Genomic DNA, 14815 nt, shown 5'->3' on the forward strand with positions numbered 1-14815 from the left:
TTTCAAAAGTAAACCTCCTAACCCTGTGTGTATTAGAAAATGGAATGAGGTCTGGTTAGTGGGTGGAAACATATTGACATTGATCCATTTTCTCTATTTTCCACCATTATATTAGGTTCCAACATCATAATTGTATCTTCATATAATAGCAGTCATTCAGAGTTATAGATAGAGATTTTCCAGGACAATGACATATCCATAATAACCATACTGAGAGGGGCTCATCCTGGAAATGCAGTTTCCTCTGCTTTTTAGCTGAACATGCAAGAATGCTACTGACAATGAATCTCAATGATATGACTTCTGAGAAGGACATCTCCAGAGATGCAGTTGTTGTGGTAAGGATGTGTAAAAATGAAAACCTAGAGCCTCAGGGATGTCTTGACCACATAAGCAATGTATTGTGTTTTAAACAATAGCCTTGGTTGTGCCAAAATTTGGTCCAGATTTATTATGCTGTGGTTTTCATATCCTCTGGTGTACCAAGAGACGATTCCACACATTTAACACAAGTTTAATTTGTCTGTATGATAGTGGGTTTTAGCACCAAAAATTCAGTTGATTTAGATACATTTTTCACTTTATCTGAAGACTGCCAAAGTTAAAATGTAATGAGTTTTAACTTATGAGGTTAATTAAATATATTAATCCAGTTCATGCATTTACCTTATATGGCATGTCAACATTCAAATTCTGTTATGTAATAGTTGGACTTGTGTATGTAAATACAGTATATATATATATATACAGGTTTGGGGAGTAACGAAATACATGTAACGGGAATACGTATTTAAAATACAAAATATAAGTAACTGTATTCCACTAGTTACAGTTTAAATAATTGATAATTAGAATACAGTTACATTCAAAAAGTATTTTGATTACTGAAGAGATTACTTTGCATTTTATTGTCATTTGTTTCATTTAATATTTCGTCCTTTCAGATGGAAAACATTTATACATATGAATGATGTGATCCAAAGTGCATTTGAACAGCGGTGAAACACTTTCTTATGATGTGTTACATTCATATGAGCAGACAGATAAGTAAGTTTGAAGTAAGTTTGGAGCAGAAGAAATAGAAATAAACCTTGTGTAAATTGTAATCTTTACGCTAAGCTAAAATGCTATTTCTAGCCATTTTACTTGGACACGTTATCAGCCATGATCATATTTTTTTTATCAAGAAAATTCACGTTGGATCATAATTTCTTTTTTTCTAGTAAGATCTTTGATATTAGGGCAAAAATCATATTCTTGATAATAATGTTTGTATTATTTTCCTGTAAAAATATCTAAAAATCCTTAAAACATGACCAATTTGATTTATCTTATTTTAGAAACAACACTGCATAAGATATTTAGGTTTTTCAGAGAATGTATTTTTAACGTGTAATCTGTCTTACTGTACTAACAGAGTTTTTATAGTAAAAACAAGTGAAAAAATCTACCAGTGCTGAAGAAGTAATCTAAAGTATTTAGAATACGTTACTGACCTTGAGTAATCTATATATATATATATATATATATATATATATATATATATATATATATATATATATATATATATATATATATATATATATATAGTACTGTGCAAAAGTTTTAGGCACTTGGGAAAAATGTTGCATAGTGAAGATGTCTTCAAAAATAATGGCATAAATAGTTTTCATTTATCAATTAACATCATACAAAGTCCAGTAAACATAAAAAAGCTAAATCAATATTTTGTGTGACCACCTTTGCCTTCAAAACAGCACCAATTCTCCTAGGTACACCTGGATACAGTTTTTCTTAGTTGTTGGCAGATAGTATGTTTCAAGCTTCTTGGAGAATTTGCCACAGTTCTTGACTGACTCAATATTCAGTGGGGGGCACTGTGGGGAACATGCCATCTGTTGCAGGGCTCCATGTTCTTCTATTTTATTCTATTCTATTTGCAAAAGAAATGTTTGGGAGTATAAAATGTATATTTCCTATTGACACACTAAAGCTGAAAATATAAATAACCATCTTAAGACAAATGTTTTTGTGAAGCATCTTATAAGACTTTTGCACAATACTAGATATATATATATAATTATATAAATGTATATTTATATAGAAATTCTTACATTATTTAATTAATATATTAATTTGAGCTAAATCATTAAAATTAACTACAAACAATTATTTGAATGTATTAATCTATTGACAACCCTATTCTGATTATTTTCTCTACTGCATGTGAAGAGATCATGTAACATAGTGCTATACATTCACAGAGTTCAAATCAGTATGTTTAATTTACCTGTATGCCTTATAAAGACAACACTGTTTAGACAACAGAAAAAAGTTTTTAATTCACTATGAAGAGAAACAATAATTGTAGAGAGGAGGCCATTAGGGCAACAGACAGATAATGGATGCTGAAACAGCAAAAGTAGACACATACGCACTCTAATCTGAAGCACTGACATAATGTAGGCTTCTTATATTGTCTGTATAACAACTGAGTGAAATTATTATACTAAATACTAAATGTAAATAAGTTCAAAACCAATGCAGCATTGATCTAACTCAATAGAGCCTTGTTGTCCTAAACTGAACTTTCAGAATTAGAAAAAAAAAAAATAAATAAAAAAAAGGGACCCTTGACCAGACCGAACCTCTTCTTCCTCTAAAGTTCTAGATGATGAAAAACAGAAAAGGCATTTGTTGAATGAAGAAAAGTGTTGGAAATGAAAACCAGAGAGGACAAATCCTGTGGAGCTGTCCCTCTTCATTAGCACTGTTCACTTTGTTTAAGAGTGTCAGCGACTGTTTTGAGGCACTTCAAGAGTGCTAACATGTGCTCTTCAAGGATCACTTTCATCTAAATGGCTTGACAAAGAGGCATCTGTTTGTGGAGGTGGAAGAAGGCGCCGGCTAACCTACAGAAACGAGGTCTGGAGGCAGTAATTCTGCAGCAGGCAACTAAAAGCTGAGGGGGATATCTGTGGATATCTGTGTTGACACAGTTAAATGTTACATCTGGGATTATTTTATACTAATCACACCAGCTACACAGTGAACATTTCTGTACATTTTTGGCCTCAAAAGTGTCAAATAATAGGGAGCTTACCGAAATAAAGCAAGTCGTATTCGGCTGTTCAACATGGCGGGCCCCATGAGGCAGACCACCTCCATGTAAAATAAATCAGCTTTTATTAGGCTACTGATATGGCTGGATTCTTGATTTCATGTGAGGGTAAACAATATTTAACCTATTTTAAAAATTACTATTCATTTCTTTAGGGGTAGAACTTTGTTAAAGAGGAAAAAAGCACTGACTGCACCTTTAAATATGGGATCTTTTCTAACTGCATAAATATGCTTCCAGCACATTCACAGAAGTTTACTATGGGTCATGTGACATGAATGGACAAGAGGTTAACAGAAGTCCAATCAGCTTGCCTTCTCTGTCTATTTGCATGCAGACTTGAGAAAAGTGCAACAACTTTGGCCCCTGCAGCCATTGGCTGATAAACGCCAAGAAAATGTGTGAAAGTTAAGCATAAGAATGAGAAGTAATGCAGGGTCAGAAAACTGGGCGTGCATACTGAAGAGATCCTTTACAAGAATCGACAAAAACTCTTCAGGCTCACTTCCATGGCAGTACACCCCAGCCCAGTCACCCTCTCTATTCGCCGACTCTCTGAGGAGGACCAAAACTTTGGCATGGCAATAAATGTATGTTACAATATTGTCTGGTATGCTGGTAGTCTTATTCCACAAACCAATCAACTAAATAATAGTTTGACTTACCACTGAAGTGCACTGAATTCTGCAGTCAATTAAAATGAAAGACCAGCCTTAGTCTTACAAATGTTTGGCTGTTAAACACAAATGCACCAGTGATGACAGGCAGAGGTCAGTTGCTGCACCTGCAGACTTTGCTGGTAATTATGTAGATGTAAATGTGTGGGAAACAATTATGATGCAGTGAAGGTGTGCTCTGAACGTCACCATGCTTCAACTTATAATTGAGCAAAGGGAAGGAGTGTCGACACTGACTTGGAAACAGATTTTTCACAAGGTCTGCCACTGTTACTGACTTGAAAATGTGGCAACTTTAAAGGTGTTTTTTTTTTATTTATTTTTTTTATGCTAGAGCTTCTAGGTGAAGCTTGCAGTGCAGGGCTGAGTTAAATGTGATGTTTTGATTATAATGCCCAATCCTTTTTTTTATCTGCTACATATTAAAATGGTGGAAAATACAAGAAATACTTGGATAGTACAGTAATAATTTTAGCAGTGGATGATAGTGGATGAACAGATGAATACACCATGAAGGCTTCAAACTATAAAACTGGTGCAAAGTGTTAGTTGATAAAAACATGTGATGTGATAAAGAATGGCTTATTAAAAGAGGTTAGATGTTAGTCGGAAATTAATTGCTGCTTGAGATACACAGCATTGAATCCAAAAAGTAGATGCCAAAAGATGACTGAACTGGTCAAAGACTATGCAAGTAAAGATACCTGTGATGGCTTCTGTAAAGACAGGATTTAAGAGATCTCCCCTGTACAGCCCATATAGAGTGACCCTGTAGAAAGTACTAGGGGAGAGGTCAGTGACTGCCAGGCTGAACTCCTGGCCAGATAGAGTGTAGTTCTTGCCATCTGACAGGCCATCTGGGTCAGACACTTCAATCAGAAAGCCATCAAACTCTCCTCTTTCCAGCTCCCAGGACACACTAAAGCTGTCCCAAGACACATCAGAGATGGTGATGTTTCCCACCTGAGGCTTCTCCTCATCTGAATGACAAACAGATCAGAAGAGAGTTTATTTGGCAGGTAATGGCACACAGATTTAGGAGGTAATGGCATTTGAAGAAGTTCATAAAGAGTTGAAGGCTGGTCTCTTGAGGCTTTCTGTCTTCAAGGATCCTTTTTGCTAATGTAATGAAAAATGCCTGAAAACTAAAGACATTTTAAAATCAACACTTCACCATCATTTTTTTTTTTTTTTTTTTTTGTGTTGTGTTGTGTTGCACATTGCTGAAATCAATGCAAGCTGTTTTAACAATTAGAATAAACGATTCCATCTTGTGAACAACAATAAACATTCAAATTTTGTCTCCATCTGTTCCAAACAGAACAGGAACATCTACCCATGCAGTGAAAGAGTCTAGAGTAACAACTTTTGAAAGGTTGCAGTAACAAATAAACAAATTTGCAATCACTTCTCGTGCAACCCATTAACTTCCAAGCACCTAAGTCCAGCTTGCTGAGACAGCTTTGCTCTTAATGACCCCCGAAAAAGTCATTAATTTTTGAAGGTTCTGCCTAGCCTGCCTGAGCAGAGGTACGCTGAACACTTCAAACATGGGAGGCAGCCATGCAGTGCAGACCTATAATTGAACATCATTGTGCATTGTCAGCATTCACAGGCAAAGAGGGGGCAGATAGCTAGGAGATACATGGCTTAACCATTATCCTCATTATGCACATTCAAGAGCTCAGAAACATGGTGTGCAAATTGGGAGAGAGACAATAGGGGAGGAAGTGAATGACCTTCCCAGGCATTAGGGTCATTTGTTGCCTTTGGAACCTGGAGATAAAACAATACAAAGCTGTCAAACAAAAAAACAAAAAACAAACAAAAAAAAACTCATTGGTCATCTCCCGTCATTCACGGGAAGTGAAATTTGGTGAAATGTATTCATTTCGGTCATTGGATAAGTGTTCTTTGAGTTCCCTCCATTGAAAACCGTAAGGAACATTCCATATATGCCTGAGAAGTAGCCTTCACTGCGTGCAGAAGGGAATGGGAGGAGATAGATTGAAAGAATGGCTTTATCACCGTGAGATCCTCAAGACACAAACACCTCAAGGGCATTTGTATAAAGCCATTGTTGTATACATGCACAACCTTTCTGGCTTTACATAGGCCACGTCCACACTAATATGTTTTTGGTTAAAAAATCTTTTTTCAATTTCCTAACGTCATCATTTACCTATGTATGCGGTACTGGAGAGCATTTTTGAAAGTCTTCATTGTCCATGGATGAACACGTCGTTTCAGTGTGCATTTTCCACCAAAACTAGTGTGGACCTGGCCATAGAAACCACTGAATGGCCATTTAGACATTTTCTTCAAACCATCTCAATACAATGTACAGTATACACTGTATATATTGTATCTTAGATTGAAAAACTGTTTCATTTTTCATGCAATGACCCTTTCTTTGAAGGTGCATGCATATGTGTTTCCTCTCTCCTTGACTGGATTGTGTACGCGTGTGTTTGTCTTGAACTTATCTTGGTCATTACTCAATGTAGGGTAGATCTCCACATCTCCACATTACAAGCTGAAATTCTTGTAATCTTTCCAGAGAAGCATTCAGTGATATTCAAACAGAAGAAAGGCCCAGACCCAGAGGTCTCACTGCCCCACCTCCCTCATTCCATTATGGGTCTGAGGAAAGTGTTTGCCCATGTTTGTGCTCTGTGTCTATGGCCGATAATGGCTGCTGAAATAAATGCATTAGGATTATAGTGCTGGTGATATCACAGACAACATTTTAACAGGCAGCTCAGCATGTGTTCTATTTATCAGTCTGCCCCACAGTTCATTGTGGTCAAATCACGAAAATCCAAGAGTGGGAGTGGGCTTACTGACAATTATCATATGAATGAGCTTTCTCTCTCTGTGTGTGTGTGTGTGTTTTGGATATTGGGAAACACTATATCTCTTGTCTTGGCAACCAAATCAAACATCTGATGTTATATGTTGTAACTCCTTGGTAGTAGCTAATGATTACTCGGTTACATAAATGTATTTTGGTAAACAAGCACATTTTGGCCATAAAATGCAGGAAGTTGGGTAAGTACAGTAGCATCCTGACCACAGAGACTTATCTTAATAATCCATATTTGGCTTTCTCTTGTTTCTTTTAGAAGTAAAATAAATCTACATGCTGTAAATGAGGAACTAAAGATGAAGGCAGGAAATATGGATAGTAAGCTTGAACAAACAAACAATTTCTGCATCTATTTCCAGTGCATGATGGCATACTGACAACACAAATATTTTTTTTATTTTTTTTATGGACTTTTCTAGATAAAGAGCTACAGAAATCTGTAAACTCCAAAATAAATATTGACACTCATGGGGGAAGTGGTTAATTCTTGAGCTGCCTTCAGATCTTCAGTGGCCTGCTGAATAACTGGTTTTGGGTGAAAAGGACGATATTCAAATCATATTGTTTAAAAGTTGATTTCACGATCCAAAACCAATATTGGTTTTATCGCTCCAGAGAAGCAAGAGAACGGAGGGATGTGAAGAAGAATTCTTAGTACATAACCAGAGTCCAGAATTAACACGTGTCATGTGCCAAATGTGAGTCAAAATTGGCTTCGGCAAGTAAATAAAATGTTGGCTAGTAACTGTATTAATTTAATTAACATAGGAACTGCAACATAATAGCCTGCATGGCTTATATCGAATCGAATTTTAGCAATGATATTCTGACCCTCACTGATTTAAGTTACATAAAGGACTCATCTGTCATGACTTGAGCATCTTCTAACAACTGATGCATGGCTTAAGTTTATTTTCTCAAGAACTGTTACAACATATATGTGGAATATTCCTCACATTAAGCCACCAAAATAAAAATACGAGGAAAAGTTACATACTGTAGTGTCTTCACGTTTTGTGACAAGTGCCATTTCAAAGAGGCTGAGACTCATCTTGCCTCTAATGCTGCTAATGGCACAATGACCTTCACTGTTTGTCACACATATTCAAGGAAAATACAGCTAAATATTACGTTTGTCAAAGAAACAAAATTATATTTTTAAGAAAAGTAATGCAAAATAAAATGTAATGGCTTGTAAATCTTCTCAATTCACTTGCCACTGGCAGGTTAATTTTGGACCCGGTATTTAACCGAAAATATGATATGCAATATACTGTAGGCTACAGCCACATCTATGTCATAGCAACAGAGAATGTAATGGACTGACCTGTGGATGCTGAGAGGTTGGCTGGTGCACTCTTCTTTCTTCCTCTTTCAGCAGTCAGGGTGATGGTGTACAGCATGCCAGGGTTCAGGTCCCTCAGGGTGTAGGTATTGGCACCACCCGGTACCTCCACTTCAGCTCTCCTTCCATCCGCTGTCACAAACACTAACCTATAGACATCAATCTTGGCCACCGGCCTCTTCCAAACCAGCACCATTGTAGTTTCTGTGGCCTCGCTCACTTTGAGATCTTTGGGAGCATCAAGATCTAAGAGGACAGGGACATTTCATTAAGGAAGACATTATATACAGTACAGGTGTTATGACAGTAGATTTCATACTTTTAACTCCACTTTACTCACGCTTTGGCATATTATAAGAGAGGAAACCTGGAAACATATTGAAGTAAAAACTGTAAACTATGAACCATGAATTTATCAAGTCATCAAAATCAAGTTTTTTTCTGCAATATCAGGGTAGGAGAATTTCTTGCTGGCAAGGTGTACAGTGCTACCATGTTAAAACAAATCTGTATTAAAATGGATTGGTTTGAATAAATGTTGGCACAACTTTATAACGACTTAAACTAAATACATACATAAATTAATGCATAACAATGATTTAGCATTGTATAATATGATATGTCTAGATGGCTAATGTGTATGTTAAGTTATAACAAATAACAATTTTAGTATTAAGTTTTAATGGTGACCAGTATTTGTTTTATTTTTGGATGGTAATGTGCTTTATTGTGTGTTTAGTATAGACGTTTTTCCCTACTATGCAATATAAGTTGAAATGATCTGATATCACAAGAAAAAAACTCATTTGATTAATTACATTTGATATAATTACTGGACTTACTAACTACTGTTTTGCATGGCTTTGCTGGTTCACCAGCTAGACCAGCACCAAACTAGCACAAACAGACATTAAAGGGATAGTTCACCCAAAAATGAAAATTCTCTCATCATTTACTCACCCTCATGTCATCCCAGATGTGTATGAGTTTATTTCTTCTAATGAACACAAACAAAGATTTTTAGTAGAATATCTCAGCTCTGTAGGTCCATAGAATGCAAGTGTATGGTGACCAGACCTTTCAAGCTCCAAAAGTCTCTTAAAGGCAGCATAAAAGTAATCCACATGACTCCAGTGGTTAAATCCATAACTTCAGAAGTGCTATGATGGGTATAGGTGTGAAACAGATCAATATTTATGTCCTTTTTTACTGTAAATCTCCACTTTCAATTTCACATTCTGTGGAGATTTATATATATATATAAAAGGATAGAAATATTGATCTGTTTCTCACCCAAAGTGATTTCATAATTTCAGAAGACATACATTAAACCACAGGAGTCATTTGGATTACTTTTATGCTGCCTTTATGTGATTTTTGTTCTGGTCACCATTAACTTGCATTGAAAGGACCTACAGAGCTGAGATATTCTTCTAAAAATCTTGCTAAGAAAGCCATACACATCTGGGATGGCTTGAAAGTGAGTAAATGATGAGAGAATTTTCATTTTTGGGTGAACTATCCCTTTAACCATCCTGGACCATGTTGGCCTTTGCTGGTCCTTTCACCAGGGTCTTCAGATTTGTGGTCGATCAATATGGGTTTTTCAATAGCAGATTCTTAAACTTTTACATTTGGCCTTGAACATTTGTTTACATCCTTGCTTACCAGTCACAGCATTGGTCGTTGCAGGCAAACTCTCACGCTCTTCTTTGATTGCAGTCACTCCCATTCCATACTCAGTTCCAGGCTTGAGGCCTAAGAGAGTGCCCAACAAATTCAGTCCTCTAAAATCATTAGACAAAACTAAACCATCAATCTCTCACTTAAGTTATTTTTGGAGCCTCTTTGGTAGGCAATTGTTTTTTCTACTTGCCACAGTGCGGATTCGATTTCATCTGCACGCCATATCAATCGAATCCCTTTCAGTGGCTGCATCAAAGAGCTTCTCCACAGGCCAGAAACAATATTTGCCATCATACAAGAGATTTTCAGATCCCCATAGCCCCCATTTATAAGAGCCCTTAGCCCAAATCCCACACTTTACCCCTCTTAATGGCTCTATTGGCTCCTACAGAGGTCACTGTGGAGGAGTCCTCCAGCATGAAATTATGCCTAATGCAGAGGAAGCTCATTATCAATAAAATCACAGGCGTGACGGCAATTACAGATAATAACTGTGTGAAAAAGACAACTAGTGAGTGTGTTAGAGAGAGAGAGAGAGACACTGTGTTATTAGCTGAACAGATCGTCTGCCTTATTTACAGGGAACAGGCCTCTCAAGGACAAAGGACCAAACCAGACAAAGAATCTATTTTCCATTTTGAATATATTTTTTCTCCCAGCCTTGATAATCCCTGCTTGCGGTAACACATGGTTGTAGAGAATAAGAATTAGCGAGGAAGATTTGCTCAAAGCACAGTTGTATAATAGAACTGCTGCTGAGATGAAGAAAGCCTCCACTTTCTCATTTTGACTGGGATTATCACATTGAAACAAGCAGCAGTGTTTACTGCAACATAATAGGTCTAAAGGGTCTAAAAAAATCACACAAAAACTCATTTGAATATAAGTGCATTGTGTTAAGGAAAAGTTCACCCATAAATTTAATTTCATTTTTGACTAATGTCACTTCAAACCCAAATGACTTTCTTTCTTCCATGGAACACAAAAGGTAAATTTTTTAAGTCTTCACAGGGTTTATTTGCCATAATCTAAGTGAATAGTAACTCTGGTCTGTCAAGCTCAGAAAAGGACAAAATAAATAAATACATGAAAACAGCTAAAAGTTATTGATACGACTAATGCATAAATTGGTTCTCGGTCACCAAAAAAAAAAAAAAAAAAAAAAAAACGTTTTTGATGCTATCAATGCAGCTGCCATTTTAGATTTTTTTTTTTTTTTTTTAAAGTGATTTACTTTATTACTTTATTTTCTAAAACTTTGATCACACAAAGTGATTATATTGCTTCAGAAGACCTGGAATATAGTGCATGTGTCATATCGATTAGTATTACTATGGCTTTATGGCGTTTTTGTCCTTTTTTGAGCTTGACAGACTACAGTCACTATATTTACTTACATTATGACAAATAAACCCTGTAAATACCTTGTAAATATTCACCTTTTGTGTTCCACATTAAAAAAGAAAGTCTTCAAGTTTGGAACAACATAGGAGTGAGTAAATAATGACAGAATTTCCATTTGTGGGTGAACTATTCCTTTAAATATTTAAAATCTGGAAAAAAATTTTTTTTTATAATTAGCCTATTTCAATTCAGGTGGCATGCCTACTACCGGTTTCCAGTCCTTAATTGATTTACAGTTAAATCCTGTTGGAAAGTTATTGGAAAGAATCTCTTCCAATATTTCAAAACCAAGCAATTACTATTCTAATTTTAGGAGAATACAAATTTGGACCTTGGTTTGGACCTGTAGATAGGTGGTTTTCAAGTAGTAAAATGAAACTGGTTCACTAAAAACAAGCCCAGTCTCTGGTGTGTATTGCAGCTATACCTAATTTTATTTCATACTTACTTTTCAAACATTTGAATCGCTGTACTGTTTGTAATTGATATGGTTTGTAATCTCTGGAGAGGAGTTATATTGTAATTCAGAATGGGCTGAGCCTCTCACCAGTGATTTTAGCATGAGTGGTATCTTGTGGACCACTGGGGAAGACCAGTTCTCCATGCTCCCCTCCAGAAAGTGGGCCGTATTTGATGCGGTAATTGAGGATGTTGGCTCTGCTGTTTTTCCACTCAAGGGTGATGCTCTCATCTGTCTGTTCCACTGCCTTGAGGTGCTTAGGGGCATCCAGATCTGAACATATCAACATGTGAATGAACAGCCATGCTTCCTGTAAACGTATGGTTATCCTCCAGGGCAAGATAAACAAAATTGCTTAAAGTTCTGTAAAATCACGAGAATTCCAGGTTCAATACAAGTTAAGTCAATCGACAGCATTTGTGGCATAATGTTGATTTCCACAAAAAAATATTTTGACTTGTCCCTCTAATTCTTTAAAAAAAGCAAAGATCACAGTGAGGCACAGAAATCTCAAATAGAAGTGAATAGGGCCAATCCTTAAACGTTAAAATAAACACTGTTTCAAAAGTATAGCCGCAAGACGTAAACAATATGCATGTTAACATGATTTTAGTGTGATACAATTGCTTACTAACCTTTTCTGTGTAAAGTTATATCCAATTTTACAACTTTGTTGGTAAACGATGATTTAAACAACTTTACCTCTCAAATAAAACATGAGTTAATAATACACTATATAGCTTCACATTTCTACCTTTAAACCCTTCCAAAATTCCATTGTAAGCGCCTTACTGTAACCCAAATCTTTTTTTTTTTTTCTCTTTTTTTTTAAGAAGGGACGAGTCTAAATGATTTGTTGTGCTTATCAACATTATGCCACAAAAGCTGTCGATTGAGCTTAACTTGTATTGAACCTGGAATATTCCTTTAAAGGGATAGTTCACCCAAAAATGAACATTTTGTCATCACTTACCCTCATGTTGTTACAAACCCATATCATTTTCTTACTTCCATGGAACACAAAAAGAGATGTGAGGCAGAATGCTAGCCTCAGTCATCTTTTACATACAATAAAAGTGAATGGTGACTGAGGCTAGCATTCTGCCTCACATATCCTTTTGTGTTCCACCGAAGTAAGAAAGTCATGGGTTTGTAACAACATGAGGGTGAGTTAATGATATCAGAATTATCATTTATGGGTGAACTGTCCCTTTAAAAAGTTTTGAAAGTCTTTTTATTATACAAGTTATTTTAAAGAGTTTTGAAAGTCTTGTTCATCATACCAGTTGTAAAGGTCTCATAGATGGGAAAGCTGGTCATCTCTCCCCTGCGGGCCATTAAAGACACCTCGTACTCAGTGTCAGGATACAGCTCAGCCACATGATATTGGTTATCCATGGAAGATAGCTCAATTGTTTTCCTGTCTAAGGAATCTGTGTTCAGGCCATAGGACACAGAGATCCCGTCCACCTGAGCTACAGGATGAATCCAGGTGATAAGAGCTGTAGTGTCTGTCACATCACGCACATCCATCTGGCTGGGAGCGTCAATCACTGCAGATGAGAGGAGAGAGGTGTGTGACAGCTGAGGAAACCAGATGGTAACCAGACATAAGCAGATGAGTCCATTGTCTATGCTATTATACAATTGCATTCATTCCTAGATATGTCTCTAAATATGACAATAAGGGCAAAGTATTTGTAAATATAAAAGTTATTTTAACTGCACAGTTGCTTCTCAAAGACTGATACTAAAATAACAATTTCAATCATTTCAGTCTTTATTTTCTGATATGAAAATTGTTGTCATGGGGAAATGAGTTTGTAGTCAATGTATTAAATTAGTTTGTGGACAATGTATTGAGAGGTCACACTAATGTGAGAGGAAGATAAAACAGAGAATCTGCATGCAGCTTAGAGCAGATTTGTGCAAGTGAGATGCTTCAGTGCACAGTTATCTCACGGGAGGAGAGCTCATGTTGCTGAGTGGTGCCTCCCACACACAGAGTGAGAGAGAGAACTCACTTTGAGCAATTAGTCAACCCCTCTAATGCAAATCCTGTGTGACTTAAGTCTAAGAAATGGAGAGTACATGAAATGTTAGATGCATGCTGTGAGATTTTTTGTAGACATTTGTTAGACAGCTGTGCTCAAAATAAGCTTGTCATGAAGGTAAACTCTGTTTGCTAGCACTGAACAGAGTATTAAGTATATCATATTCCAGTCTAATCAGTAGGATATTCCAAAATATGCTTGATTAAACAGGGAAAGGGGATGTATTAGGGAAATGTTACAGTGGTAATAATTTTTTCAACATATGGTTTTATTTAAACTGCAAACCATTAGACATTTTCAAGTATGAAATTTAAGTGCAAAGTCTTAAAGGGATAGTTCACCCAAAATGAAAATTCCATCATCATTTACTACCCTCATGCCAGATGTGTATGACTTTCTTTCTTCTGCTGAACAGACTTTTAGAATAATATCTCACCTCTGTTGGTCCATACAATGCAAGAGAACTGTGGCCAGAACTCCAAAAGCTCTAAAAAGGAGATGAAGTTAACATAAAAGTAACTCCAGTAGTTTAATAAATGTCTTCTGAAGCAATCCAATTGGTTTTGGGTGAGAACAGACCAAAATGTAACTCCTTTTTCACTGTACATATTGACAACAGTCTCCTTGGCGATCATGATTTCAAGCTCGATTACACTTCCTATAGCGCCATCTAGCGCTCTGCCCATGGGCCAAGCGCTAGGAAGTGTAAGTGTAATTGAGCTTGAAATCATAATTGTGCCTAGAGACTGCAATGACACGTTGTAAAGTGTAAAAGGAGTTACATTTTGGTCTGTTTTCACTAAAAAACCAACTGGATCACTTTCAGAAGACATTGATTAAACCACTGGAGTCGGATGGATTACATTTATACTGACTTTATCTCCTTTTGGAGCTTTTGAAGGTCTGGTCACCATTCACTTGCATTGTATGGACCTACAGAGCTGAGATATTCTTCTAAAAATCTTTGTTTGTGTCCAGCAGAATTAAAAAAGTCATACACATCTGGGATGGCATGAGGGTGAGTAAATGATGGGTGAATCTTTGGGTGAATTATCCCTTTAAGTTTAAGAAATGCCTGTGAAAAGGAACCTTTTTTGTAGTTTAATTAAGTGCTTTATGAAATTATTTCTCAGAGGAAGAAAACGCTATGTAATCTAACTCCCTGTAGCTGAAGCTCAGAAATGTGTAGTTTACAAGTA

The 14815-nt window shown here is 36.3% G+C and overlaps 1 protein-coding gene across 1 annotated transcript in view; it reads right to left on the reverse strand.

Moving 5' to 3' along the window:
* The window catches only part of tncb (tenascin Cb), a 56850-nt gene that overhangs the window by 15383 nt on the left and 26652 nt on the right, over nt 1–14815 (reverse strand). The window contains exons 7-11 of the mRNA XM_051669425.1: nt 12846–13115; nt 11650–11835; nt 9681–9770; nt 7995–8258; nt 4503–4778 (exon numbers count right to left, since the gene is read on the reverse strand). Coding sequence (XP_051525385.1) covers nt 4503–4778; nt 7995–8258; nt 9681–9770; nt 11650–11835; nt 12846–13115 — 1086 coding nt within the window. The remainder of the gene's footprint in view (nt 1–4502; nt 4779–7994; nt 8259–9680; nt 9771–11649; nt 11836–12845; nt 13116–14815) is intronic.

This window comes from Myxocyprinus asiaticus, chromosome 3 (genome assembly GCF_019703515.2).
Source record: "Myxocyprinus asiaticus isolate MX2 ecotype Aquarium Trade chromosome 3, UBuf_Myxa_2, whole genome shotgun sequence".
Classification (NCBI taxonomy): Eukaryota; Metazoa; Chordata; class Actinopteri; order Cypriniformes; family Catostomidae; genus Myxocyprinus; species Myxocyprinus asiaticus.